This window comes from Lepidochelys kempii, chromosome 2, assembly GCF_965140285.1.
Source record: "Lepidochelys kempii isolate rLepKem1 chromosome 2, rLepKem1.hap1, whole genome shotgun sequence".
Taxonomy (NCBI): domain Eukaryota; kingdom Metazoa; phylum Chordata; order Testudines; family Cheloniidae; genus Lepidochelys; species Lepidochelys kempii.
In genome coordinates this window covers 62,149,735-62,177,043 of record NC_136381.1, presented here as the reverse complement: position 1 = coordinate 62,177,043, position 27,309 = coordinate 62,149,735, and the positions used below count along the sequence as shown (strand labels likewise).

The 27,309-nt window shown below is 40.5% G+C and overlaps 1 protein-coding gene across 10 annotated transcripts in view; it reads left to right on the top strand.

Moving 5' to 3' along the window:
* Positions 1-27,309, top strand: part of TRIM55 (tripartite motif containing 55) — a 64,117-nt gene that overhangs the window by 6,978 nt on the left and 29,830 nt on the right. For 6 of the 10 annotated variants that reach the window (XR_012157191.2, XR_012157188.2, XR_012157190.2 and 3 more), the window contains exons 3-10: positions 2,414-2,579; positions 5,191-5,286; positions 11,645-11,722; positions 13,164-13,397; positions 14,757-14,779; positions 14,896-15,020; positions 22,775-22,977; positions 25,298-25,585. Coding sequence is in view for 7 of the 10 variants with exons in the window: in XM_073331001.2 (XP_073187102.1) it covers positions 2,414-2,579; positions 5,191-5,286; positions 11,645-11,722; positions 13,164-13,397; positions 14,757-14,779; positions 14,896-15,020; positions 22,775-22,977; positions 25,298-25,585 (1,213 nt within the window). In the remaining 3 variants the exon portion in view is untranslated. Of the gene's footprint in view, positions 1-2,413; positions 2,580-5,190; positions 5,287-11,644; positions 11,723-13,163; positions 13,398-14,756; positions 14,780-14,895; positions 15,021-22,774; positions 22,978-25,297; positions 25,586-27,158; positions 27,204-27,309 lie in introns of all 10 variants that reach the window. The other 4 variants (XM_073331002.2, XM_073331005.2, XM_073331007.2 and 1 more) reach the window with 3 other exon arrangements.

Genomic DNA, 27,309 nt, shown 5'->3' with positions numbered 1-27,309 from the left:
GTTTCCCCACCACAGAATTCTGTACAATGGTTTAAAAGTCTTAAAACTAACTCATTCTTTGTTCAGTTCTATAGGTTTTTATAAACTACTAAATATAGGAACTAGTAGTTTCTATAAACTATTACATTTCTGTGGAGCAATTGTCTTCACTTCTGTTAAATTCTATAGGACTCTTCTATAAGTGGAAGCTTTGGGGATATGGGATATGTTTGTAGCGCCCCCTCTCCACCTGGTTACCTTCTTTAATGCCAATCTGCTTAGAGGTTTTGATGGACAGGTCTGAGTTCTTCTGGATCCTGCCACCCACTCAGCAGGGTGTATCTTCTTTATTTTTCCCTACGAATTTATTTGGCCGTGCCTCTACCCTCCTCCCTCCTTCCTGGCAGGGTCATCAGGCAGGTTGGAAGAAAAATTCTAACCACACGGTAACCCCCACTTTCTTGACAGATAGTTGGAGACTCCCAAGAAATAACACAAACACATACAATATATTCAACACAGTAATTATATTAAACAGGAGACAAATTATATAACATAACAGGGTAAAACACTATTCTTAGGGTCACCGGTGCCCACGCTGATAAATACCCGTGACTTTCTCCAGTCACGTGACCTGATGTAGCAAATGTAAGATCAGTGTCCCGTTGGTACACGTACTTTGTTGGGGCTTTTGTTGACCTATCACCACGATATCGTTTCTGCAGTGGTTTAGCAGTGTGGCTGACTGGGTTCAGTACAACCCAAAGGACTCACAAGGGGGAGGAGGTGGTAAAACAATTTCCCTGACTGACTAACTAAAAGATGGTGCACTCACAAACTCCATGAATGATCCTCAGGTTCAGAGATGACTCTGGACTCCTCGGTCACTGCAGAGGGGCTGCTTTCTGCTGGCAGGGATCCTCTTCAGGCAGGAGTCAGGCTGCTTCTGGTCTCAGGATTTCCCTTCACCACAAACGGGTGCAGGGCTCAAGGTGTAGATTACACAACTATACTAAAATCCAAACTGTAGTCTCCTACCCCAGCGACCAGACATACACACAGCAGGCAGCAGCCCTGGACTAGCAGCCAGAGCAGAGCTGACCATGTGGTGACTGGTCTCACCTAGGGAGCTGGAGGGCTAACTCAGCCTGGCTGGGGAAGTTTCCCAGCAAAACTCTACACACTGGGAGTCATCAGTGGAGAGGGAAAAGCCCAGCTGAGGGATCTTGCTTTCAAGTCCCTAGAGGCCAGCTCTCATGGGGAGCCCTGCATGCAGGCCTGGGACTCACCAGCTCCCCACACAGCCAGCCCTGCCCTTTCCCTGGCTGGCTCCAGACTGACTCAAAAATGGCTTCTCCCCTTCCCTGAGCTCCCTGGGAAGGGCATCTTACTCCTTATTGGTTGCCGGGCAGACTCTGAGTCTGCCTTGTGTCCCCCTCCCTACCAGGGACAGCGTACATCTCCCTGAGCTGCCAGCAGACAGAGCCCCAGGAATCTAGGTAATCTCCTTGGGATTACATGTTAAACAGAAACCCCATTTACATTTGATCAGGACTCAAATTAAAGAAATAGTTTAAATACGGTTCCAAGTAAATTTATTTCTAATGCAGACAGATTGGCTAGTGTGGATGAGGGAAGCCATGCTAAAATGATGTTAAAAATTTTGTTGTAGCCTATGTAGCCCTCTTGGGCATTTTTTATGTAAACAACATTAAAAAAACAAGGGTCATTTTTTATGTAACCTCTATCCTCAATGGCTAGTATAGTGGTGTTAACTACTCTACAAAGTCCATGTTAGAAACTTGTTCAGCTAAGATCATTTTAAATGCAGTTCCAAACATGACTCTTTAATTTGGTTCCCAGCCTAGTATGGATGGGGACTAAGGTTTCAATCCTGCATGGTGCCAAGCATGGTGTCTTTAAATTCTTTTATTTTATTTGTAACAGGGACTTAATCTGAAGTATATGAAGTTCCTTTGACACCTATGGGACTACTCGAGTAAAATTAAGGCCCTGCTTAAGTGTTTTACCAGATCAAGGCCAGCTTGCTCAACTTTTTGTATGACTGAGCCCTGAAGACCTCAAGCATGTAGGTGCTGATTCAGAAAGATGTTAAACAACATGCCTAACTTAAGTGCATGAGTAGTCTCACTGACTTCAATGGGTTTACGTACACAGGCACTTTCCTGAATAAGGGCCATACAATGAAGTCATGCTTCCCAGCTTGTCATATTGTGTCAGGAAAAATTACAAGTACTTGCACTTGTTTATTCACCACTGGTTAGCAGGTTTAAACTATTTTGTGGTTATGGACTGAAACCTCAGGTACTGTTTTTATCCCTTTGTTTTGTGTTGAAGGACACAGGTGTTATCAAGATCAGTAAAGCAAGTAAACAAGTGACTATTTTAATGTGTTTAATGATAACTTTCACAGACCTGAAAGAAAATCTGAGCTGCCAATGTGTGAAGAGCATGAGGATGAGAAAATTAATATCTATTGTTTAAACTGTGAAATACCCACATGTTCAATGTGCAAAGTTTTTGGTGCCCATAAAGACTGCCAGGTTGCTCCTCTCAAAAACGTTTACCAGCGACAAAAGGTAAATTTTTTTTGCTTCTAATCATAATGACCCACTCAATGTAGAGGGACACCATCAACATGAAATCTAGTCAGTTAAAAAAAAGAAAGTTCAAAGTACAAAATCTTCCCCTCAGCTGCCCTGCCAATTTTGTGGGTTTACAATCCATATTTCTGTGGTGTTGGTTTTTGGTTGTTGGGTTTTTTTAAAGTTGTTTTCTCCCTTCTTGCCATGTGAAAGACCCACACAAATTTCCAGAGAAACCAACTCTACAGAGTAAAATATTTTACAAGAAATTGAGAAAAAATATATTTTTCCTAATTGTGTTCAGTTATAATTAATTACATATTAGCTGTAATAATAGTAAGGAAATGCTTTCAGACAGATGTGATTTTTAAGTTGATCTCCCTTTACATTTCTCAGACTCATGTTTTCAGTCCTTTTAGACCAGGAGCATAGGCAGGATTGCCAGCAGAAGTGAGGGAGAGAGCAACACCACTCAAGTCTAATAGTTTTATATTGGATGCTTCTCTTGCTTCTGTTTAAATAGGGATCTTTGTCTTTAGGGGGAAAATCCTCTTCTGCTAGGGATGTTAAATAGTTGGCAGCTCATTGTGTGCCCAGTATCCCCTACCATTACTGTCACTAGTAAAAAACTTGATTATTTATTTTTAATACAGTATTCATTTAAAGACTGACTCACTGGGATATCTTCATGAGATAAGCAACTCATCTTCTGGGGAGGCCCAGTGAGCTAAGCAACCAGAGAAGGCCAAATTTACAGCACCAACCTCCAGGGTTTTTTTGTTTTTGTTTTTTGTTTTTATTTCTTTTTTACACAGATGCACGTGTGTGTAAACTAGAACTGAGGAAATACTTTGGAAAAGTATTTGCAAACATTCTCTTGAATAAGAAAGGTGCAATCTCTTTGGCATCCATACCTGCTTTTAACCCCCTTCTGACAACTTTCTTGCAAGAAAGTTTGTGGAAAGAGTCTCCCGAATGTTCATGTGACTATGTTTGCACAAGTAATTATGACAGAAGTTTCTGGTAGCTGTCTTGAGAGCTCCTTGTTGATTTGGAAGATATCTAGTCAGGGGACAGAAATAATGCCATGTGAGTTAGAGTGACAGAGCAATAAGCAGCAGCCACAACAAATAGCTTGTGAGCAATCCATAGGATGAAATATGTTTGCATAAAATAGCTGTCAAATAATGTATATGTGTCATTACACTTGTAACTAGACTGTAGGGCGAGCTTATTGCACATCCCAGGGGCTCCTTGTGTCCGGCTGTCCCCCACACCCTCACAAGCTCCCCGTGTTCCACCCTCCCATCCTCTTCTTGTTCAGGGATTCCATGCCCCACACCATTTTCCCCCTTATGTCAGGAGCTCTGTGCTCCCCTCCTTCCCTTCTTCCCTCCAAGCAGGGGCTCTGTGTGCCCTCACGTTCCTGGGTCCCCCATTCACCCCATGCCAGCAGTTCTGTATGCTCTCCCATTTCCCCCCTGTCAGGGTTCTCCATTCTCGCCCATGCCAGGGGCTCTATGTGTGTGGTTCCTTTCTCCCATCTCCTCATACCAGGGTCCTCCATCCTCCCCCCCCTCCGCATACACACCCCAGGGGTTCTTCTGCCCCCTCATTTCCTGTCCATCTGTCCCCCGCATTCCAGGGGCTATGTGTGGGACACCATTCGTCCTTCCTTCATGCCTCTCCATTCTTCCCTTGCCTTACACCATTCCTCTTTCTTCTTTTTTCTCATTCAGTGTGTCAACCTTTTAAAACTTTGTTGGGAGGTTGGGCAGAGCTAAGATGAGGGGTGTTATGTTAGGAGGGGGTGAATGGCTGCCATCAACCAACAATTACAGAGGTTGTTGAACCTGATAGCTCTGCCAACTGGATGCCAGGGGCACCATCTATCCCCCATTTCCCTCTTGTTTGTTTTTCTTTTTTCTGGTTTTCACCATAATGAATGGGGTTCCTGCTCACTGATTCCTCAGATATTCCCGGACATTTGGAATTGATTGGCTGTGGCATTCAGAAGTTATCATGTTACAGCCAAATGCTAGCAAATTGAGCATAAGGCCGTGCAAGCTTGGCCAGTTAACAAATTCATACAAATTATAATTTATTCACAGATAACTCGGGAACAGAAAAAGGAGCTAAATTAATGAAATAATTTATTCACTGTGAATAGCTTGCCTGACTCTGCTGCAAAACCAAATATTGGTACCTAATTACCCACGTTGCCTGCTCAAAAGGTGCTTCGTGCATGTGCAAATGGATGTACCTGCACATTTTTTTCCCGTGCATTTTTAGAGGCTTTCAAGGTGTCTCACAATTTTTCAGAAATTTTCATTCCAGGAAAAGTTTCAAATTTACATTCTAGTTCAGGATGGAAACAAAATGTCAAAATACCAGAATTTCCCAAATGATGGAAATTCAATTTTTTCTATCCGCTCTAGTTCTGAGCAATTATATACCCTTGTGTAGCCCACTCATCCACTGTTTTTGCACCTCAGGTTATATGTGCTATTTTGTGAAAAGCGCATGAGAAGAAAGCATATAAAGTAAAACTGCCAACTTGCATATTATTAACTCTGCATATGCTCATTCTCCTACTCCTGTTTAGTCTGTACTCAGTGATGGCATTGCAGTACTCGTGGGCAGTAATGACAGAGTGCAAGGAATAGTAGGTCAACTGGAGGAGACCTGCAGGACAGTAGAGGTAAGTAATGCAGCTTGAGTTATGTGTTGAACATGACGTCCAAGAACATATCTGGTTGTTCATGATAATTTTCTTGCATTTATATAATTTGCTTCTTTTAACAGGTTCCCGAATTATTTTGCCAAATGTCTGCATATATTACACCAGAGCTGCCAACTCCTGATGATACTGTATTGAGTTTCACACTTGCAGAAATTTTTTTAAGCTTCTCATGATTTCCTCACATCCTGTAGTAATCTCACAAACTATTCCCCTGATTTGCGGCTGTCTTCCGTCACTCTCAGTGGGATTGGTACTAGGATGCCTCATTTCCGTAAACTTTTTGTAGGTGGAAGTGAGGCTGGTTTTTCTAGTAAAGATGTCCTTTGTCTCTCATGCTTTCAATGGGGTAGAAGTCAAGCTGCCCTCAGTAAAGATAGCTGGTCCTCTTCTCCATGTGTGACCTGGAAAGGAGACATTGAGGGGACAGGAGGACAGAATAGGTAGGTGTGTGTATGTGAGGAGGGGGCGGTTGGATGATGAAGGGAGTGAAGAAGTACTCAGCATGGAGGGGTAGGTGGGAAGGGGGGCAGTGTCTGATGAGTTGGGGATTGGGATGAAAGGGACTGAGGAGGCTTGAGAAGATTCTGAGCCATGAACGGGATGAGATGAGATTGGCTGGCAGGGCTGAGCACAGGGGGAACAGAAGGGGAGTGAAATTCTTTTTTTCTACCCACTTCATCACTAAGATCCCTAGCACGCCCCTTTATGCCTCCGCTCCCAACCAAAACTCTTCCCTGTGACACCCTGGCCACAGTGACTCTGTTTTTCACTTTGCAAATCTGAGAAGGGATCATATGCTGCTTGCAACCTCACTACTTATTATAAGCACCTGCTGCCACTGCTCTGGTTAAATCTGGAGTAACTCCACTGTGTTGTCATGAAGTGGGCCAGATTCTGTTCTTATTTACACTAGTGAAAAGCTAAAAAAATGCTGTCTTTGGAAAGCTTTGTAGTGGACCACGGATTCTTTGACCTCTGGGATATAGCTTCTACCTGAAACTTAAGATGGGAAGGAAATCAAGGAGATGCTGAGATTTCTGAATTGCATCTGCAATTTTGGTCATATAAATGGTCTGCTGTGGCAGGACCAAATAAACCTAGACCATCCCTGACTGGCGTTTGTCCAATCTGCTCTTAAAAATCTCCAATGATGGGGATTCCACAGCCTCCCATGAAAGACTATTCTGGAGCGTAACTATACTTACAGTTGGAAAATTTTTCCTACTATCTAACTGAAATCTCCCTTTGCTGAAGATTAAATCCATTACCTGTTATCCTGCCTGTGATGGGTTGTACTCGTCCGGTGCAGTCTGGGAGCCGTTGGAACTGCTGTGCCCCCTAACAATTCAGCTGGGTTGGCCTTTCTCATGCTGCTTTGCTGGTGATACACAGCCAGCCTCTCCAGGCCCTGTTATCACCCAACACGACAGAAGGTAGCGCCATACGCCCAACTGAATTACCTGAGTGCTTTACCTAAGCCACTAATGGACAAAGAGGAGGCCCCCAGCCAACTTCCCAGCTCTCTAGGCTTGCACCCCTAGTGGAGTATAAACCCAGAATTATACCTTCTTACACAGCTCAGGGATCTATATGATGCAAGCTCATTAATTAATTCGCCCCCCCTTGATGTGGGGAAGATGTGCAACAGCCTTTGAGATTTCCCCATAAACTTCACTCAGAATGCTCTCGTTAACATAAACCAAGTTTATTAACTACAGAAAGATAGATTATAAGTGACAGCAAACAGATCAAAGCAGACTACCTAGCAAATAAACAAAAATGCAAGCTAAGCATAATATACTAGATAGATGGGGTTTGAATTAGCAGTTTCTAACCCTGAGTGATAATACAAGCAGGCTTGCAGATTCTTAAGGCACAAGCTGCATCTGCTTTGCATCTTGGATTCCCCTCCGTTCCAAGTCCTTTGTGTTCCAGAGCTTCTTTCAGGTGCTGAGTTGTGGAGGAGTGAAGGCCAGTCATGATGTCATTCCCCACTTTATATAGTCTCTCCATATGGCAGGAACCCTTTATTTTAAGCTAAGTTCCCAGCCCAGTTTGTGGAAAAATACAGGTACCAAAATGGAGTTCAGTGTCATGTGGTCCTGTCACATGCCCTTGCATGCCTTGCTGAGTCATAGCAGCCATTATCCATAGGCTGTCTGAAGCATTCCCAGGCTAAGCTCTTTTATGGTTGTTGATGGGCCATCAGCACTGTCTAGCCTCTTCATTATTGTACCTGAAATGCTAGCTGTGGGTGTTTTCATCTTCACATCATCTTTCAGTAACACATACATAGCAAAACTTTATAACTTAATAGCACATACATTCCAACGAGATATTAATGTTTGGCAGATTAAGACGTTTAGAATGATACCTCACAAGGCATACTTTGTACAAGATGCTACATAATTATATCATAACCACACCATGATCATATTACTGTGGTGAATCAGGGATGCACGGGTAAATGTAGGGTGCACTACCTTCAGTGTACATGGAGAACAATTGATCACAGTCCTCTTTAACAGCTCTTTACATATCTGAAGACTGTTATCAGATCCTCCCTCCATCTTCTTTTCTCAAGATTAACGTGCCCAGTTTTTTAACCTTTCCTCATAGGTCAGGTTTTCTAAACCTTTTATCATTTTGGTTGCTGTCCTCCAGACTCTCTTCAATTTGTCCACATCTTTCCTAAAGTGTGGTGCCCAGAATTGGACACAGTAATCCAGCTGAGGCCTCAGCAGTGCCAAACGGAGCCGGACAATTACCTCCCGTGTCTTACATATGACAGTCCTGTTAATATACCCTAGAATTATATTAGGCTTTTTTTGCAGCTGCATCATTGTGGACTCATATTCAATCTGTCATTCACTGTAACCCTTGGATCCTTTTAAGCAGTACTAACACCTAGCCAGTTATTCCCCATTTTCTAGTTGTGCATTTGTTTTTTACTTTCTAAGTGTAGTACTTTGCACTTCTCTTTATCGAATTTTATCTTGTGGATTTCAAGCCAATACTTCAATTTTGCTATGGTCATTTTAAATTCTAATCTTGTCTTTCAAAATGCTTGCAGCTCCTCCCAGCTTGGTCTCATCTGCAAATTTTATAAGCATACCTTCCTCCATTATCCAAGTCATCAGTGAAAATACTGAGTAGTACCAGACCCAGGACTGATCCCTGTGGGATCCACTAGATACACCCTCAGTTTTGGCAGTGAACCATTGATTATTGCTCTTTGAGTACCGTCTTTCAACTCATGGAGAGCTGCCTTCTTCTGTTGTGTGAGCCAAAGGGCAGGCAGAGGTCAAGCACATATAGGTAGGAAAGAGCACATATTTGATCACAGAACAATGGTTAGATACACTGTTAGGGTACTGGGAAAAGGATAGTCTTAGCAAAAGCCCATTTACTCTGGCAGACTAGAGACCTCAATATGGTTGATATGTAAGGGAGAAGAAACTCATGCATGGTAACTTTTAATTACATTTGTGTATTATATTAGATAGAAGGGTATCTTTGTAGACTGAAATAGTGTCATTGTTGCTTTAACTTAGTAGCATAGGAACGTGACTGAGACGTTAGGGTCCCATCCTGGAAAGTGCGGTGTGCCATCATCTCTCAGTGAAATCAGCATGTAGGATCAGGAACACAGCATCTCCCAGGATTGGGGTGTAAGAGATTGATCTTCATCTGCAGACTCATCCTGATCCATTGAAGCCAATAGGAGAACAGAGCCCTACTTTCACCAGTATGTGAAAGTGTGTAGTGTGTGTATTTATTTATTTACCTTGCCTTAATTATATTCAGTAGTGTGTGTATTTATTTACCTTGCCTTGTTCATGAGTTATACTGTAAGGAGACCACTTTTTTTTGTAAGGCTTTTGCTCTGAGAGAGCTGGGATAGATTTCATTCTTTTGCTAGCACAAGTGTCTTTCATGCAGTTCTTCGAAGATGTTTGTATCAATAGAGCAAATAAAGATCACTATTCTGGTCAGTTTGGGAGCAGCACAGTTTGACAGGCTGTGGAAGGAGCCTATATGGAATCACTTTAAGGTCAGACCCTGATGAAGCACCTAGTGAACCAATCACACACCAAAAGAAGGAAAAAAAATTAAAAACCTCCTGATCCTTCAAAATAGGAGCAATAAATAGCAAGTGCAGTAAGTAACATTTAAAGACAATATTTATAGGTTCTAACTGGCAAGAAAAATTAATTCCACAGTGTAATGTACAATTGCCAGGGGGTCACCTATTTCCCTGTGCAACCAGAGTAAGGAAGAACAGATAATGTCCAGAATTTGGTTCAAAGAATGTAAAACTGTTAACCCACGGAAATGAGAGAGGATGTAAGCGGCAAAGTCAAAACTTTGTAGTCAAGAAGCCTTTGTATTGCAAGGATGAAATTGGCTGCTATCGGGAGTTTGCAGACAGAAATGAGCCTTTCAAGTAAGTTAAGTGCAGAACTGAAAATAGAACAAAAGATTAGGTTTCTTTCCCTTCAGATTTGACTAGTTAATCCAAAACCAAGACTTCAAACATCTAAACTGAAGTTTACAGAGAACACTCCATTAAAAAAAACAGCAATATCTGAAATTAGCTTTCTCAGAGTCATTCACTCATATGTAGTACCCACCTTTTGAACTACAAATCAGAAATTGAGATTGATAGAATAAGAAGTGCAGAGCCTGTCTACCTTCACACACCTTAATAGGCTTTACGTCCGTAAAATCAGAGATTACAGAAAACAGAGATTGCAACATTACATAGTGCTTCCACTTCATATTGCAGACAAATCATACTTCTTCCCATCACATTCCCTTCATTTGAATTTGAGATCAGTTTGACCTTGAAGGCTCAGATGAACAGTTGGAACCAAGAGACCCCAGAATCAGGCTTGCTGGTTTTTCCTATCCTCTACTCAAATTGACACATTGCACTACTTACACTACTTTAGAGTGAGCAATACTGGAAGTACGTGGTCAGGTTGCTTTTAGCTCTTGTAAACAGTAAGCCCACAGTTCTAAATTTAGCTACAGTTTCTATGCAAAGTTTTAAAAAACAGGCCAATATATATATTCAAATTACAACAAACTAACCAAAAAGTAACACAAATTCACATATTCTACTGAGAGCAGCAATGAAGTGTAAAAATCTATATAATTGTAAACCATAATGAAAAAGAAACAAATATTTGGGACTATAAAATGTGAGAGTCAAGTAATAAATAAAGTAGGAATTTCCATAATCGTGTCTATATATGTATAGTTATGATACTTACCTTAGTATACAATTTTCAAATGCTCAGAATTTTGGTAAATCAAGCCAATATTTTTCAAAGTAAGCAATGGCACTAGTACTCAATGATGAGTGTGCCAAGTCTCATCTTGTATCTCTTTTTGCTGTAGCTCTGTTTTTAAAGAAGTGTGGTGAGAATTTTTACAATTAGAGAGTGTATATATATATATATATTTTTTACTTATAACTCAAAAACTGATATGGTTGTTTGGTCAGACTTAAAATAAACCAAAACAAAAACCGTTCACACAGATTAAATATGAAAAATTTCAACACAAAATATGACTATTTTGGAAAACAGGGCATAGTAGAGACTGTTTTGCAACCTGGACGTACAGAGTTTACTACCAATGACCTCTATAATAGATGCTTATTGCAAATTTTAATGTAATAAAATTCCAGATTGTATGTATAGAGAGAAGAACCTCTTTGGTCATCCAATCTCCCAAACCATAGTAATGTGAAGGATGTGTAACACACCACTGTCTTGGAATGATGTTTGATGTTATGTCCACTAGCAAGTGACCTACTTTAAGGGTCAGGGAACGTAGCTGTAGACAGACTGAAATGGAGGACAAGGATGGAACAAGAGGAAGGAGAGATACACTAGGTAGGAAACAGAATGGGGGGAAAACTGTAAAGGAAGTGTCATATATATATATAAAGGGAAGGGTAACCACCTTTCTGTATACAGTGCTATAAAATCCCTCCTGGCCAGAGGCAAAACCTTTTCACCTGTAAAGGGTTAGGAAGCTAAGGTAACCTCGCTGGCACCTGACCCAAAATGATCAATGAGAGGACAAGATACTTTCAAATCTGGAGGGGGGGATACAAAGGGTTAGTCTGCCTGTGTGACGCTTTTGCTGGGAACGGATCAGGAATGCAGACTTACAACTCCTGTTAAGTTAGTAAATAATCTAGCTAGAAATGCGTTAGATTTCCTTTTGTTTAATGGCTGGTCAAATAAGCTGTGCTGGATGGAATGTATATTCCTGTTTTTGTGTCTTTTTGTAACTTAAGGTTTTGCCTAGAGGGATTCTCTGTGTTTTGAATCTGATTACCCTGAGTGAGTCTATTTACCATCCTGATTTTACAAAGGTGATTCTTTTACCTTTTCTTTAATTAAAATTCTTCTTTTAAGAACCTGATTGATTTTTCATTGTTCTTAAGATCCAAGGATTTGGGTCTGTGTTCACCTGTACCAATTGGTGAGGACTCTTATCAAGCCCTCCCCAGGAAAGGGGGTGTAGGGCTTGGGGGGATATTTTGGGGAGAATATCTCTTTCCCTGTTCTTTGTTTAAAATGCTTGGTGGTGGCAGCATACTGTTCAAGGACAAGGCAAAGTTTGTACCTTGGGGAAGTTTTTAACCTGAGCTGGTAGGAATTAGCTTAGGGGGTCTTTCATGCAGGTCCCCACATCTGTACCCTAGAGTTTAGAGTGGGGAAGGAACCTTGACAGGAAGTAAAAGGGGAAAGGGAAATAGACTGAAAAGGAGGAAGGGAAAACAGAATGGCACTCAGCAACTGTTTATTTTTGATTTTGGCACATCTGTCATAAACCCCTAAGCAAAAAGTCATGTGGGATCTTAACTATCCCAAGGGATCAGGAGCTAAGTTTTATGTCTCATTTGAAAGATGGCAGAAATATAATGACCCCAAATGCCTTCATGGGGAGTTGATTCAGTCCCTATTCCCAGGGAAGAGCACCACATATAGATTCAGCAACACCACTTCCCACAGCATGCTATGTTCAATCCAAACGTTCATCAACCCCAATCTGTTTTTAGCTTGTGAGTTCTGCTAAAATGACAACATGAACAACCATAGGTACAGCACAAGCATATTTATTACAGTAAAAATAACTATACTAAATAAATATTATTTAGGTTGCAAAGTCAACTGTTTGAAAGGTAGGAAAAGCCAGAATTTAGGTTGGAACCTTAATTTGTTCCTATTTTGTGCATTATTATGATACAGTCTTTAATTACATGACCACATGCTATTTTTGGCACAGGACCCCGCCTCATTCAGTGCGCAGTAAAAGTAGTATAATTGACACCCACTTTAAGCCTCTTCATGTTACCTGAGTGATGTAAAGGGGCCTTAAGTGTAAAGGATAAATAGGCCCTAACAGGCTCAGTAGCATTTCCGGAGCTCTAGTGGTGATGGAATTTTCTCTAGAACTCATTTGAGCTGATCTGTCCTGTTCTGCTCATTTGGCTGCTAATATGGCAATTATCTTCCTGATTTTCCTATGAACTGTTAAGTATACAAACATAACACAAATGTCTTTCGCCTTTTTTAGCATGCTGGAAATGAAATAGTCTATTTGTTTTTAAAAATATTCACAAGTATTCACAAAACTTTTTGTTCAAACAGATTTAACTTAGAATATTACAAAAGTCTCTGGGGTCTTTAAAAAAAACCTTGTATTGTTCAGAAAAGGATGTCTTTGATGAAAACAATTCCAAGTAATTGTAAAAATAGAAACACTTTTAAGCAACATAACACTTCTAACATAGACCAAATGATTCACAGGAATGCTGCAGAAGACAGAAAGAGCAACTGTGTGAAAAATTTGATTTTCTGTATGCAATACTGGAAGAAAGGAAAAATGAGATGACACAAATAATCACTAGAAACCAAGAGGAGAAACTGGAACATGTCCGCTCCCTGATGAAAAAGTATGCAGATCACTTGGAGACAGTGTCTAAGCTAGTTGAATCAGGAATCCAGTTCATGGAAGAGCCAGAAATGGCAGTGTTTTTGCAGGTATATTTCAGAGGATTCTAAACAGAGGTAGGAAAAGAGTGGGGGAAATTAATCACAAACAAATTGTGACTCACTTTTCAATTCAAGTACAATCCCTATTTGTTCACTTCCCAGTGAACATCCACACAAACGAGTTTTCATTCACAACAATGGGCAGAAATGATTTTTCTTCATTTGAATAACATGGAAACAAAGGGGTAAGCACAAGAATATGAGTATTTTCTAGTCACACCAAAAATGCTGTTCTGTTTATAAGCTTTCTGTCATCCAACTGGGAAGCAGAAACAATATTTTCATATATATTTACATGATGCCCAGCACTGCAATATTTGAGCACCCCCCCTAATTCTGTGTATGTATTTAGCCATTTCACCTCTGTGAGGTAGTAGAGAATTATTATCACTATTTTGCCTGTGGGCAGTTAAGGTCACACAGACTATGGCAGAGCCAAGAAGTTCTAGGTCACATTCCAATACCATAACTATAAGACTATTCTTCCTTCTTACTATGAGTTTGGATCTGCTACCACTGAAATCAATGGCAAGTTTCCCATTGATTTCAGTCAAGTAGGATTCCGTCTTATGTGACTTTCCATCCTGGAATCTTAAAATCCCATCTGTCCCCCAGCAGGGAGGATCTTTTTTACAGGAACAATGTGCAGAAACAGGAATTTGTCCTGAAGGGCAGAAAACCCCCTGTAGAATATATGGAACTGTAAGGCGTCAGAATTAGAGGTGACCAATTACCCACTGTGAATCATCAGACATAGTCCTAGAATGAAATGTGCTAGAGTGAAATGTTCATGGAACAGTTATGAATAATGATAAATTTGTAAAACTTCAAAAGTCTATTCTCAGTTAATTTACATAAAGCAAAAGGGCACAATGCATTGGATAAATTAGTCTGTGGGAAAAGTTTGCCCAGTCCAATTTCTAGGAAACAGAAGTCACTATCAAGGACAGTAGGAGTATGTGGGTCATGTCTGGGAGGGAATATTGGTCGGGCCGGTCAGCTTCAGTTTTGACCCTAAGTGTGTGCACTGCATATGAGCCTATGTATCTATCTCAGTAAAAGCAGATATTAAGGGCCTGATTCTCATTTTTACTAAGATCCCTTTACACTTCCAGAGCAGTATAAAGGGGACTTAATGTAAATGAGAATTAGGGCCTAAAACACACTGTTGTTCACATGTAAACTAGTTCCAACCTCAGTCTAATCTTATTCATAGGCCTCATAGTTCTCATTTATACTGAGAGCTCAAGCTACCATATTTAGAAACAACACAGGTATCAAAGTATAAAACGTGTTTAATAAAATGAACCTTTTAAGCATTCAGTCATTTCACTTTTGTTTTCACAGAATGTCAAAGCATTGCTACAAAAGTAAGTACTTCCCATTTGAGAGGATGTGTATGTTTTTGATACTTATCATAAATTATCCATTTTGTAAACATTTATTTGCCAACCCAAATGCAAATGACAAAATATCTCTATTTTAGAATTACTGAAGCATCTAACGCATTTCAGATGGAAAAAATAGAGCCTGGCTATGAAAATATGAGCCATTTCACAGTCAACCTCAATAGAGAAGAAAAAATAATAAGAGAAATTGACTTTTACAGAGGTATGTTATTGATGTGACCAAAACTGCTTTCTTTCTTTTTAGTTGTGTGGAATTTACATGAAGATACCATGTAAGGAAAATTCAAATCAGATATTCTCCTCCATCCACAAATGTACCTAGATCATTTAACGTAAATTATAATCAAAAGTAAAACCCACCATGGTTTAGAATCATGTAACATGTTGATTCTTATTTTCCTTTACTATAGATGTAGTTCTTTCCTAAGGACCTGATCTTTCAGCCCTTACTAATTGATTACTCATGTAAAAGAGTTGTAGGATTGGGCCAGTATATGTACTAGTATGTCATTAAAATTAGAAACAGCAGTTTTATGGACTGTCTGATATAGGAAATTATTAAAGAAATAGAATAATGCAAACTAATAAAAGTAACTATGAATAACATATTTTTCTTTTTAATTATATCAGAGAAATTTCATTGAAAATGTAAATGGAGTTCAAGATCATACATTTATGAAGACAAACAAGAATACCATTATTTCTTATACATTTAGGGATCTCCACTGGTGTTATTTATATGCCTGATATTTCAGAATAGATGAAATAGTATACAGTTACTATTCTATGCTTAACAAAGTAGCATGCAAACTGGGCACCGTTATGTTTCAGCTTACAAAACGATGGGAAATCAGAGGGTATGAATAGTTGAAATAAACAGATTTCTCTCTTAAAATCTTGAACATCTTAAAATATAGAGAATCATAAGGCTGGTCCTCTATACTTTACCTACTAACTTTGGGCTTTACTGTTACATTTATATTTCGTATGATGGTAACACCATTACTAGAATGTATGTTAATATATAGTGTCAACATAAGGAGGTAAATCCTGAACTCCTAGTAAATCTAACACTCCCACTGAAGTCAATGGGGCCTCTGTTTTCAGAGGGCTTCCAGATCAGGCTCAAGATATATAAGATATAAGGTTTCAGAGGAACAGCCGTGTTAGTCTGTATTCGCAAAAAGAAAAGGAGTACTTGTGGCACCTTAGAGACTAACCAATTTATTTGAGCATGAGCTTTCGTGAGCTACAGCTCACTTCATCAGATGTTTACCGTGGAAACTGCAGCAGACTTTATATACACACAGAAATCATGAAACAATACCTCCTCCCACCCCACTGTCCTGCTGGTAATAGCTATCTAAAGTGATCAACAGGTGGGCCATTTCCAGCACAAATCCAGGTTTTCTCACCCTCCACCCCCCCCCACAAATTCACTCTCCTGCTGGTGCTAGCCCATCCAAAGTGACAACTCTTAACATAATCAAGTCGGGCTATTTCCTGCATAGATCAAGGTTTTCTCACATCCCCCCCGCCCCCATACACACACAAACTCACTCTCCTGCTGGTAATAGCTCATCTAAACTGACCATTCTCCAGGTTTAAATCCAAGTTAAACCAGAGCATCTGGGGGGGGGGGGGGTAGGAAAAAACAAGAGGAAACAGGCTACCTTGCATAATGACTTAGCCACTCCCAGTCTCTATTTAAGCCTAAATTAATAGTATCCAATTTGCAAATGAATTCCAATTCAGCAGTTTCTCGCTGGAGTCTGGATTTGAAGTTTTTTTGTTTTAAGATAGCGACCTTCATGTCTGTGATTGCGTGACCAGAGAGATTGAAGTGTTCTCCGACTGGTTTATGAATGTTTATAATTCTTGACATCTGATTTGTGTCCATTTATTCTTTTACGTAGAGACTGTCCAGTTTGACCAATGTACATGGCAGAGGGGCATTGCTGGCACATGATGGCATAGATCACATTGGTGGATGTGCAGGTGAACGAGCCTCTGATAGTGTGGCTGATGTTATTAGGCCCTGTGATGGTGTCCCCTGAATAGATATGTGGGCACAATTGGCAACGGGCTTTGTTGCAAGGATAAGTTCCTGGGTTAGTGGTTCTGTTGTGTATGTGGTTGTTGGTGAGTATTTGCTTCAGGTTGCGGGGCTGTCTGTAGGCAAGGACTGGCCTGTCTCCCAAGACTTGTGAGAGAGTCTCACAAGAGTCTCACAAGAGAGTCTCACAAGTCTTGGGAGACAGGCCAGTCCTTGCCTACAGACAGCCCCGCAACCTGAAGCAAATACTCACCAACAACCACATACACAACAGAACCACTAACCCAGGAACTTATCCTTGCAACAAAGCCCGTTGCCAATTGTGCCCACATATCTATTCAGGGGACACCATCACAGGGCCTAATAACATCAGCCACACTATCAGAGGCTCGTTCACCTGCACATCCACCAATGTGATCTATGCCATCATGTGCCAGCAATGCCCCTCTGCCATGTACATTGGTCAAACTGGACAGTCTCTACGTAAAAGAATAAATGGACACAAATCAGATGTCAAGAATTATAACATTCATAAACCAGTCGGAGAACACTTCAATCTCTCTGGTCACGCAATCACAGACATGAAGGTCGCTATCTTAAAACAAAAAAACTTCAAATCCAGACTCCAGCGAGAAACTGCTGAATTGGAATTCATTTGCAAATTGGATACTATTAATTTAGGCTTAAATAGAGACTGGGAGTGGCTAAGTCATTATGCAAGGTAGCCTGTTTCCTCTTGTTTTTTCCTACCCCCCCCCCCCCCCAGATGCTCTGGTTTAACTTGGATTTAAACCTGGAGAATGGTCAGTTTAGATGAGCTATTACCAGCAGGAGAGTGAGTTTGTGTGTGTATGGGGGCGGGGGGGATGTGAGAAAACCTTGATCTATGCAGGAAATAGCCCGACTTGATTATGTTAAGAGTTGTCACTTTGGATGGGCTAGCACCAGCAGGAGAGTGAATTTGTGGGGGGGGGTGGAGGGTGAGAAAACCTGGATTTGTGCTGGAAATGGCCCACCTGTTGATCACTTTAGATAGCTATTACCAGCAGGACAGTGGGGTGGGAGGAGGTATTGTTTCATGATTTCTGTGTGTATATAAAGTCTGCTGCAGTTTCCACGGTAAACATCTGATGAAGTGAGCTGTAGCTCACGAAAGCTCATGCTCAAATAAATTGGTTAGTCTCTAAGGTGCCACAAGTACTCCTTTTCTTTTTATAAGATATAAGACCATTCCTCACTGTGATAGTTTTATCTAGTTTGCAATTCGTTCTTGGTATCTTCTATACTCATACAAAACATGTAAGCCAATTAAAAGGTTTTGCAAAATCTTCCTGAGTGAAAGATAAGACTCTTCCTACCTTTACAAAATATACAATCAGTTTGAAACTACAGTTAATATATCATAGGATCATAGAAATGTAGGGCAGGAAAGGGACCTCAAGGTCATCTAGACCATCCTCCCATGCCAAGTACAGGGATTAAGTATATCTAGACCATTCCTGACAGATGTTTGTCTAATCTGTTCTTAACATCAGTCCATGATTATTTCTCTGAAGTACTGTGATAGCTCTGAGCAATGTTTGATGGTAGTAAAGATGAATAATATGATTATGCAAAAGAAAATGTATAGTTTTTGTTACCACATTGTAAATAGGTGATTTAATTAAATTCAGTAATGAGTTAAGGCTGGTCCATTGAAGTAGCAGCAGCAAGCAAGCAATCATTCCTTAAAAGCTCTGATTTGGGAACAGTATCCTGAGAATATTTTCATTTGACCTTCTTGGAACAAATACTGCTTTGATTTATACCCTTTGGAATGGTTTTATGGAGATGTAAATGAACTTAAAATTAGAGCTTTATCTGACTCTCTTAATCTTTCCTCAAAAGTCCATCCTGCCAATCCCTGATAATTGTTTATTGCTTTTTTCTGACTTCCTTCCAGTTTGTCAATATCTTTCTTGCAATGGGTTGTCCAGAACTAAACAAAATGAGTCAGTTTCTGATCTTACCATTATACATCTACAAAAACTTGTATTCAGTGGAGATACTCCAAATTTACACCAATGTAAATGAGATCAGAAAACTCTTTTCTAATTTGCTGTCTGCTATCGCCTCTAAGTCTCTTTTGGCATTAGTTCTTACCAGGTTTCATCTTCCTCTTGAATAGCTGTGCTTTGTATTATTTTTTCCTAAATGTATTACCTTGTGTTTTTCCTAGTTGAATATCATGTTGACATTTAATTCTCATGTTGTTGATTAATCTAGGCCCTTTATATTAATTCTGTATACTCGCTGGTATTTAAAGTTCCTCTCAATTTAGTATAATCTATGCAGATTTTATTAACTTGCTGAATATTCCTTCTTCTACAAAGATGTTACTTGAGATCAGGACTAAAACAAATGTCTGAGGTTGCCCACTAGACACATCCCTTCAAGTTAATAGTCTGTCCTCTATCATAAGACTTTCTTTACAGTCCTTCAATCCATGCTGACAGTGTTCATATCCAAGCTGATTTGAAAACTGATTTTGAGAGGAAGATTTCATGGAACACTGTGCCACATGCTTTAATAAATCCAAATATAGTACATCTACTAACTTCCCTTCAGCCGCTAATTTTGTATTCCTGACCTGTCCATTAAAAGTCCAATTGGCACCCGCAGTGGGGCAGGCAGGTAGGCTCCCTACCCAGCTCCTTGTGGTTCTCAGAAGCAGCTGGCATATCCCTCTGGCTCCTAGGCGCAGGTGTGGCCATGGGAACTCCTACGCACTGCCACTGCCCCAAACACCAGCTCTGCAGCTCCCCTTGGCCTGGAACCATGGCCAATGGGGGTTGCGGGGGCGGCACCTGCAGGCAGAGGCAGCATGCGGACCTGAGCCACCTGGCCGCCCCTGTGCCTAGGAGACAGAGAGACATGCTGGCCACTTCTGGGAGCTGTCTGAGGTAAGCGCCGCCCAGAGCCTGCACCCTGAACCCCCCGCACCTCAATCTCTGCCCCATCCCTGAGCTCACTCCCTCACCCAAACTCCCTCCCAGAGCCTGCACCCTCTCCCACACCCCAAACCCCTGCCCCAGCTCGGCTGCCCAAAGCCCACACCCTGACCCCCTCCTGCACCTCAATCCCCTGCCCCAACTCGCTGCCTGGAGTCCACACCCCAACCCCCCTTACCCAGCTCTGAGTCCCCTCCCACACCCAAACTCACTTCTGGAGCCCGCACCCCAACCCCCTGCCCCATCCCTGAGCCCCTGCCTGCACTCCAAACTCCTCGGTCCCAGCCCAAAGCCCCTCCTGCAGTCCAAACACCTCATCCCTGGCCCCATACCAGAGCCCACACCCCCAGCCCAGAGCCTGTACCCCATCCCACACCCCAACTCCTTGCCCCAGTCCAGAGCCCCTTCCCACACTCTGAACTCTTTGGCCCCAGCCCGAAGCCCATCCCCTGCATGTTGAACCCCTCATCCCTGGTCCCACCCCAGAGTCCGCACCCCCAGCTGGAGCCCTCACCCCCTTCCACACCCCAACCCTCTGCTCCAGACTGGTTAAAATGAGCAAGGGAGGGGCAGACTGAGTGACAGATGGAGGTGGGGATGGAGTGAACAAGAGCGGGGCCTCAGAGAAGGGTTGGGACAGGGGCATGGCCTAGGGGAATTGGGTGGGGCAAGGGTGTTCAATTTTCTCCAAATAGAAAGTTGGCAACCCTATGCCCTAGGGGAGCTTCTGGAGGCTATTTACTAGGGCTGTCAAGAGATTAAAAAATTAATTGTGATTAATCCCCTGATTAAAAAAATTAATCACAATTAATTGCTCAGTTAATCACGCAATTAATCGCACTGTTAAACAATAATAGAATACTATTTATTTAAATATTTTTTTATGTTTTCTACATTTTCAAATATTGATTTGAATTATAACACAGAATACAAAGTGTACAGTGTTCACTTTATATTTATTTTTGATTACAAATATTTGCACTGTAAAGAACAAAAGAAATAGCATTTTTCAATTCACCTAATGCAAGTACAGTAGAGCAATCTCTTTATCATGAAAGTTGAGCTTACAAATGTAGAATTATGCACAAAAAAAACTGCATTCAAAAATAAAACAATGTAAAACTTCAGAGCCTACAAGTCCACTCAGTCCTCTTTCTTGTTCAGCCAAATGGCTCAAACAAGTTTGTTTACATTTGCAGGAGATAATGCTGCCTGCTTCTTGTTCACAATGTCACCTGAAAGTGAGAACAGGTATTCTCATGGCATTGTTGTAGCCGGCTTTGCAAGATATTTATGTGCCAGATGCGCTAAAGATTCATATGTCCCTTCATACTTCAACTACCATTCCAGAGGACGTGCATCCATGCTGATGACGGGTTCTGCTTGATAACAATCCAAAGTAGTGCAGACCAATGCGTGTTCATTTTCATCATCTGATTCAGATGCCACCAGTAGAAAGTTGATTTTCTGTTTTGGTGATTCGGGGTCTGTAGTTTCCGCATAGGACAGTTGCTCTTTTAAGACTTCTGAAAGCATGCTCCACAACTCATCCCTCAGATTTTGGAAGGCACTTCAGATTCTTAAACTTTGGATCGAGTGCTGTAGCTATCTTTAGAGATCTCACAAGCTCACAATCTTCTTTGTGTTTTGTCAGATCTGCAGTGAAAGTATTCTTAAAATGAACATGTGCTGGGTCATCATCCGAGACTGCTATAACATGAAATATATAGCAAAATGCAGGTAAAACAAAGCAGGACACATACAATTCTCCCTCAAGGAGTTCAGTCACAAATTTAATTAATGCATTATTTTTTAACGAGCGTCATACACATGGAAGCATGTCCTCTGGAATGGTGGCCGAAGCATGAAGAGGCATACGAATGTTTAGCATATCTGGCACGTAAATACCTTGCAATGCCGACTACAAAAGTTCCATGCGAACACCTGTTCTCACTTGCTGGTGACATTGTAAATAAGAAGTGGGCAGCATTATCTCCTATAAATGTAAACAAACTTATTTGTCTTAGCAATTGGCTGAACAAGATGTAGGACTGAATGAACTTGTAGGCTCTGAAGTTTTACATTGTTTTGTTTGAGTGCAGTTATGTAACAAAAAAAAAATCTACATTTGTAAGTTGCACTTTTACGACAAAGAGAGTGCACTACAGTACTTGTATGAGGTGAACTGAAAAATACTATTTCTTTTGTTTATCATTTTACAGTGCAAATATTTGTAATCAATAATATAAGCAGTGTATATAAGTGAGCACTGTACACTTTGTTTTCTATGTAGTAATTGAAATCAATATATTTGAAAATGTAGAAAACAGAATACCAATTGAAATGTATTAAATATTTTTGGATTTTTAACAATGTGATTAAAACTGTGATTAATCACAATTAATTTTTTTTTAGTTAATCGCCTGAGTTAACTGTGATTAATCGACAGCTCTACTTTTTTACCTCAGGCAGGGGGAATGCAACTGCTGCAACACCCTGTGGCAGAATACAGTCTGTGTGCCTGTCTCCAGCACCTGTGGGGAGCCTACACTGTTGATGGCTCTGGCCGGCTTGCCCAGTCCTCGTGCTCAAGGCCTGTGCACAGAGATGCAACGTGTGGGGAGACAGCTCCTCCTTGGTCTCTGTCTCTCTCTTGCATCTTCTTCCTTCCTTTTGCATGCATCCAGGGCAGATTCCAGTCTTGCCCTTATGAGCATCAACTCATAATTAAAGCACAAGTTGTACTGTCCCTTGAAAAAAATGTCACTTTGGGTGCCTTTTTGCTATCAATAGACCTACTGTATAGTTACCACAGTAACTTCATATTTCTAAATCTCTGTGGTGTATAAAGAGCATACCCCATGTATTGTTGTGTTAACCTAGTGCTGTGCTTATGTGAATGTTTATTAGAGGAGGAGGGTGATGAGGAAGATGAGGATGTGATGGAAGGTGAAGAGTTTGATGAAGTCCGCACAGAGTCATCTGGTGAGGAGGAAGAGGTAGCTGAGAAAGTATCCCAGCAATCTCAGCCAGACTCAGAACCCAAGAGTACAACAGGAGACCCTCAGACTGAACCAGCCCCCTCACTATCACCAGGTGCCTCATTTAGTCAGGTAATTGCACCCAACCATTCTCCATCCTATCAGCTATGCTGAATGTTTCCTCCATTCTAGAGCACTATGAATGACCTAATCTGACCCGATAGATGCTGAAACATATGTCAGAAACATGTCAAAAATATAGCTCATTCAAGGAAGAAAGCAAAGATTTTACTGCCATTGTTTATATTCAAGCTGTGTATGTGTGTGAGTTCATTGGTTTAAAAAAACAACAACAGTGTTCTCTTATGTAAATCAAGGAACATTTGGTTATTAAGGCTTAAAACCCTTAAGAACTGACAACTCGATGCTCAGTTTTGTTGTTTGTTCTTTTGCTTAGTAGAAACTAACAGTTATAATAACTGAGGTGAGAAGTAAAAACATGTATACCAAGAGAACTTCACCTTTAGCATGCCTTCTGAAGAGTTCATTAGCCATATTACCTGACCTCACTAATCTTTTGTTCCTATGAATGACATTTACCGTCCCTTGGTGGTCTTGTCACTGGGGTCGGGGATATCATTTAGAAGTTCATGTTTCCGTGTTAGATACAGAGAAGTAAGCCTGCTTGTTATGAAATGGCAGCCCAAACATGTTCTGGATTTGAAATATCTTTATATTTGAAGCCATGTATTTAGGATATATTTTATATCTTTGTACTTTCTCTCCTGGAATACAATTAAAATAAAACACCAATGACTGATACTTTGTGAGATCTGCACCAAAACAATACTTGCTAATCTCCTTCAGCTGTCAATATCAGCAATTAACTTACCAAGCAGGACAAATTCATCTCTTCTGCAGCTCCAGTTAAGTCCTTACTCCAGCACATTGACGGTAGTGCACAAACAAGGAAGCAAATAAAGAGTGTTTATGGCAAAGTTCTGATTTAACAGTAGCAGAAGGGAGAGGGGGGAAATAAATGATCTAGATTTATTCCTTCTTTGATCTATTTGAGGGCTTACACAGGTTCATGCCTATTCTCTGTGGATATTCTTAAATCAGTTTAGAAATGGCATATATCTATTTAACTTGATTCTTTACCAACTTAATCTAAATCTAAATAAGCAAATTTAAACTGATTTCAGAGTGTTCAGATGCAGAGTTGCACTAATTAAACTAAACCAGTTTAACTAAACTAGTGCAACTTCATATGTAGACCAGGCCTAATTATAAACTGAACTGCCTCATAATTTTGTGAAGTCCAACGCCTCCTGAGCTAAAAAGAATATAGAGACATGCTGGTCTAGCTCATTAGTAATTTAAAAAAGCCATTATGAGTTGATCAGACTGGCATGTGGGGGATGCAATGTGCAGGATGCTTGCAGTTTAGCTTTTTCCTGTTGGCCTAGGGGAAAGCAAAGTAAAAATGTTGTTATATCTAGTCATCTGTACTAATGGTACCGTGCGGTCAAAACCTGCAGTTGACTAGTCTGGAAAGACGTTGATAGAGACGGTGCTGTTCTGTCAGTTGCTCCAGTCATTGATAAGGTATAATTACAGTAATCTATTATATATAAACAGTCGTGTGGTGGGCAAGCATTTATCTCTGTTGTCATTATAGTCTGTTTATTCTACCTGCTCACGTCAACAGAATCAATGTTGAATGATACAATTCTGTATATTTATTTAAAAAAATAAATTATTGTCCCAATCGCAAACCCAAGGAAGTGATTTAAAAGACTCCAATTGACTTCAGTGGGCAGTGGGTCAGACCCCACATATATGCTCTTCAATGTCTGAGGCCAGTACTAGAAGTTCTTATGCATTGTGTAGTATAGTTTAGCTCAGTGATTAAACAGAGATGGGTGTTCACCTGAGTATGAGCTCAGTTAACTCTGAGTAAGAACCTCCAGATTGGCACTTAGACATTTCTGTACACTGGATAGTTTTTAGGTAATATCTCAAAAATAAAGGACCTCATTCTCCTCTCAGACCATTTTTTACTATAATGTGACTTCACTGACTTTGGTGGAGTTATTCTTAATTTATACTTGAGAAGAGAATCAGGCCAAAGTGTGTAATGAAATTAATAAAAGGAACATCTCCTTCAGTCTTTTCTCAAGCAAGGTTCCCTCTGAAACTAATGGGAAGTTTTGCTGAGTGGGGCTGCAGGATTTGTATTTGTATTTTCCATAGATATACTATCCAAATGCTACACACTTTTGCTCTGTATTTCAGTTATCATTCTTTTGGACCTCAAACAATAAATTCTTTGCAGTGAGATAAAAACAAACCTGGCATGCAGAGAAATATGGGCTGAACACAGGAAGGTAACATAGTACACTCTGCTTGTGTGTTTTTTTTTGTTTTTACTTTATCTATCCTGATGAAGGGTGAGGTGGTGCCAAGTGGTGGTCGACAGACTGCAGAGTCTGAAACACAAATGCCATCAACAGCAGAAACCATCGATCCCTTGTTTTACCCTAGTTGGTATAAGGCCAAATCTCGGCAAGCAAGCAGCCCAAGTTTGACCCAGCTGAGTGATGGGTTGGGCCAAGTAGGGCCATCTGTTTCTCTGGAAATGAATGTAAAGAAGGCAGAAACTACAGAAGCCGCAACAAGCAATGAGCGTGTACCTGGGAGTGGTAAGGAAACTAACACAACTGCAGCTACTTCCCAGGTTAGTGTTAATGATCTCTCAAAGTGTATTTGCATGCAGCCGGGGTCCAACTGGAATATAATATTGACGGAAAATTTGTTTTTAAAAAAATGCAGAGGCAAACCATTATCTCAGAAATATGGAAATACAACTCAGTGTGATTTCAATAAAGTTTGTAAATTTAATACATTTGATTTAAAAAGTATTGTGGGCCAGACTCTCAAACTTAGGAATCCACGGTGGTGTGCACATATTTGCTTGTGCCTAACTTATGTGGCAGTGCACCCAATATGTGGAAGCAAATGCCTGAGGCGCTCATGCATGCAGTCAGTTAGATGTCAGACACATGTCTAATTGGCCATGTCTGCACACATCAGGTATTTACACATTAGTGGCAAAGAAATCCATACAGTTACCTTCATGTAATGTTGACAATCTGAGTCTGTATGTCACATGCCATTTTACAACTATTGCATAGGCAGCTGTTGCTTCAGACTTATCTACTGTAGTTTTACTGCTGTATCTGTCACACATCTGGAATGTATGGTTGCTCTTGGTTAGCCTTTTCTCTATGCACAGTGGGCTATGCAAGCATCAGGATTCTTTTGTTTGTCTGACAGCAATTCTAAAAGCATGGTGTGATTTAAATCAATTTTGCATTGTAAATAACTGTTCCAAAAGTTTTCTTTCAAGAGTGTTTACAATATGATCAAAGATCAGTATGAACATCAGAAATGCTAGCCCTGTATTAGCATATCACTATTATGACATCAATATTGATGGAATAATTGGATGTCATGTGTTTTTTATATTTCTTCTTAAAAGGACACTCTCAGAGTTGGCAGACCCCAAATTTGACTTTTTCCTCTCTGTTTGTTTGTAAACTCCATGTAATTCTTAAGGGACCAAAGATTCATGGAGTGGAGCTGAGGGACCTGTGAAAAATTTGCACAACACACATGTGCCTGCATTTGTATGTGTAAATTGGTTAAGGCCTAAATTTAAAAAGTATCCATTAATTTGGAATGTCTCCATTTCTGGGTGCCGAACTCAAGAGATGTAGGTTTTTGAAGAGGTAGACCTCCTGTTTTTGAAGATTGCTTGTGTGCATGCTTGTGTGTGCCGTGTGTGTCGTGTGCCTGTGCGTGTATGTCGCAAATACTTCAGTGCTATGTTTTTTCTTAAAATTAAAAAAGAAAATTTAAAAAATCAGTGTCAGCAGTTTGGCGCTCATGAGCAACCCTACAACGATAAACCAGTGTGTGGCGGGGGGGAAAAAGATAAAGAAACAAGAGTAAATTCAGATATGGCGTACCGGGACAGAGCTCTAATGACTGAGGGCCCAATCCAATAACCATTGAAGTCAGTGGAAAGATTTTCATTGATGTCAGTCATAATGAAGTCTAAATTTGGCCTACAGTTTTCAGTGTTAATCCTTCCAGGCCAAGATTTTATTTGTAAACAAGAGTAGAATAAAAATATTTTTAAAATTATGAAATCTACCATGACAACGTTGTCTTAAGTGTGTTCCAGACAAGATGGCAAAAGCAGGCAATATTCAAAGTGGAACTTCTTGTTGCTGTTGTTTCAACAGAACTGTTACAAAGAATTAGGGCCCCATCCTGCACTCCACACTCAGGTAAAATAGCCATTAACTTACCTTAGTGATTGATTTGCTTGTGTAAGGACTGTAGTTTCGGGCCTTTATTTATCAGGAGCAGTAAAATAGCAGAAATAAATGTTTC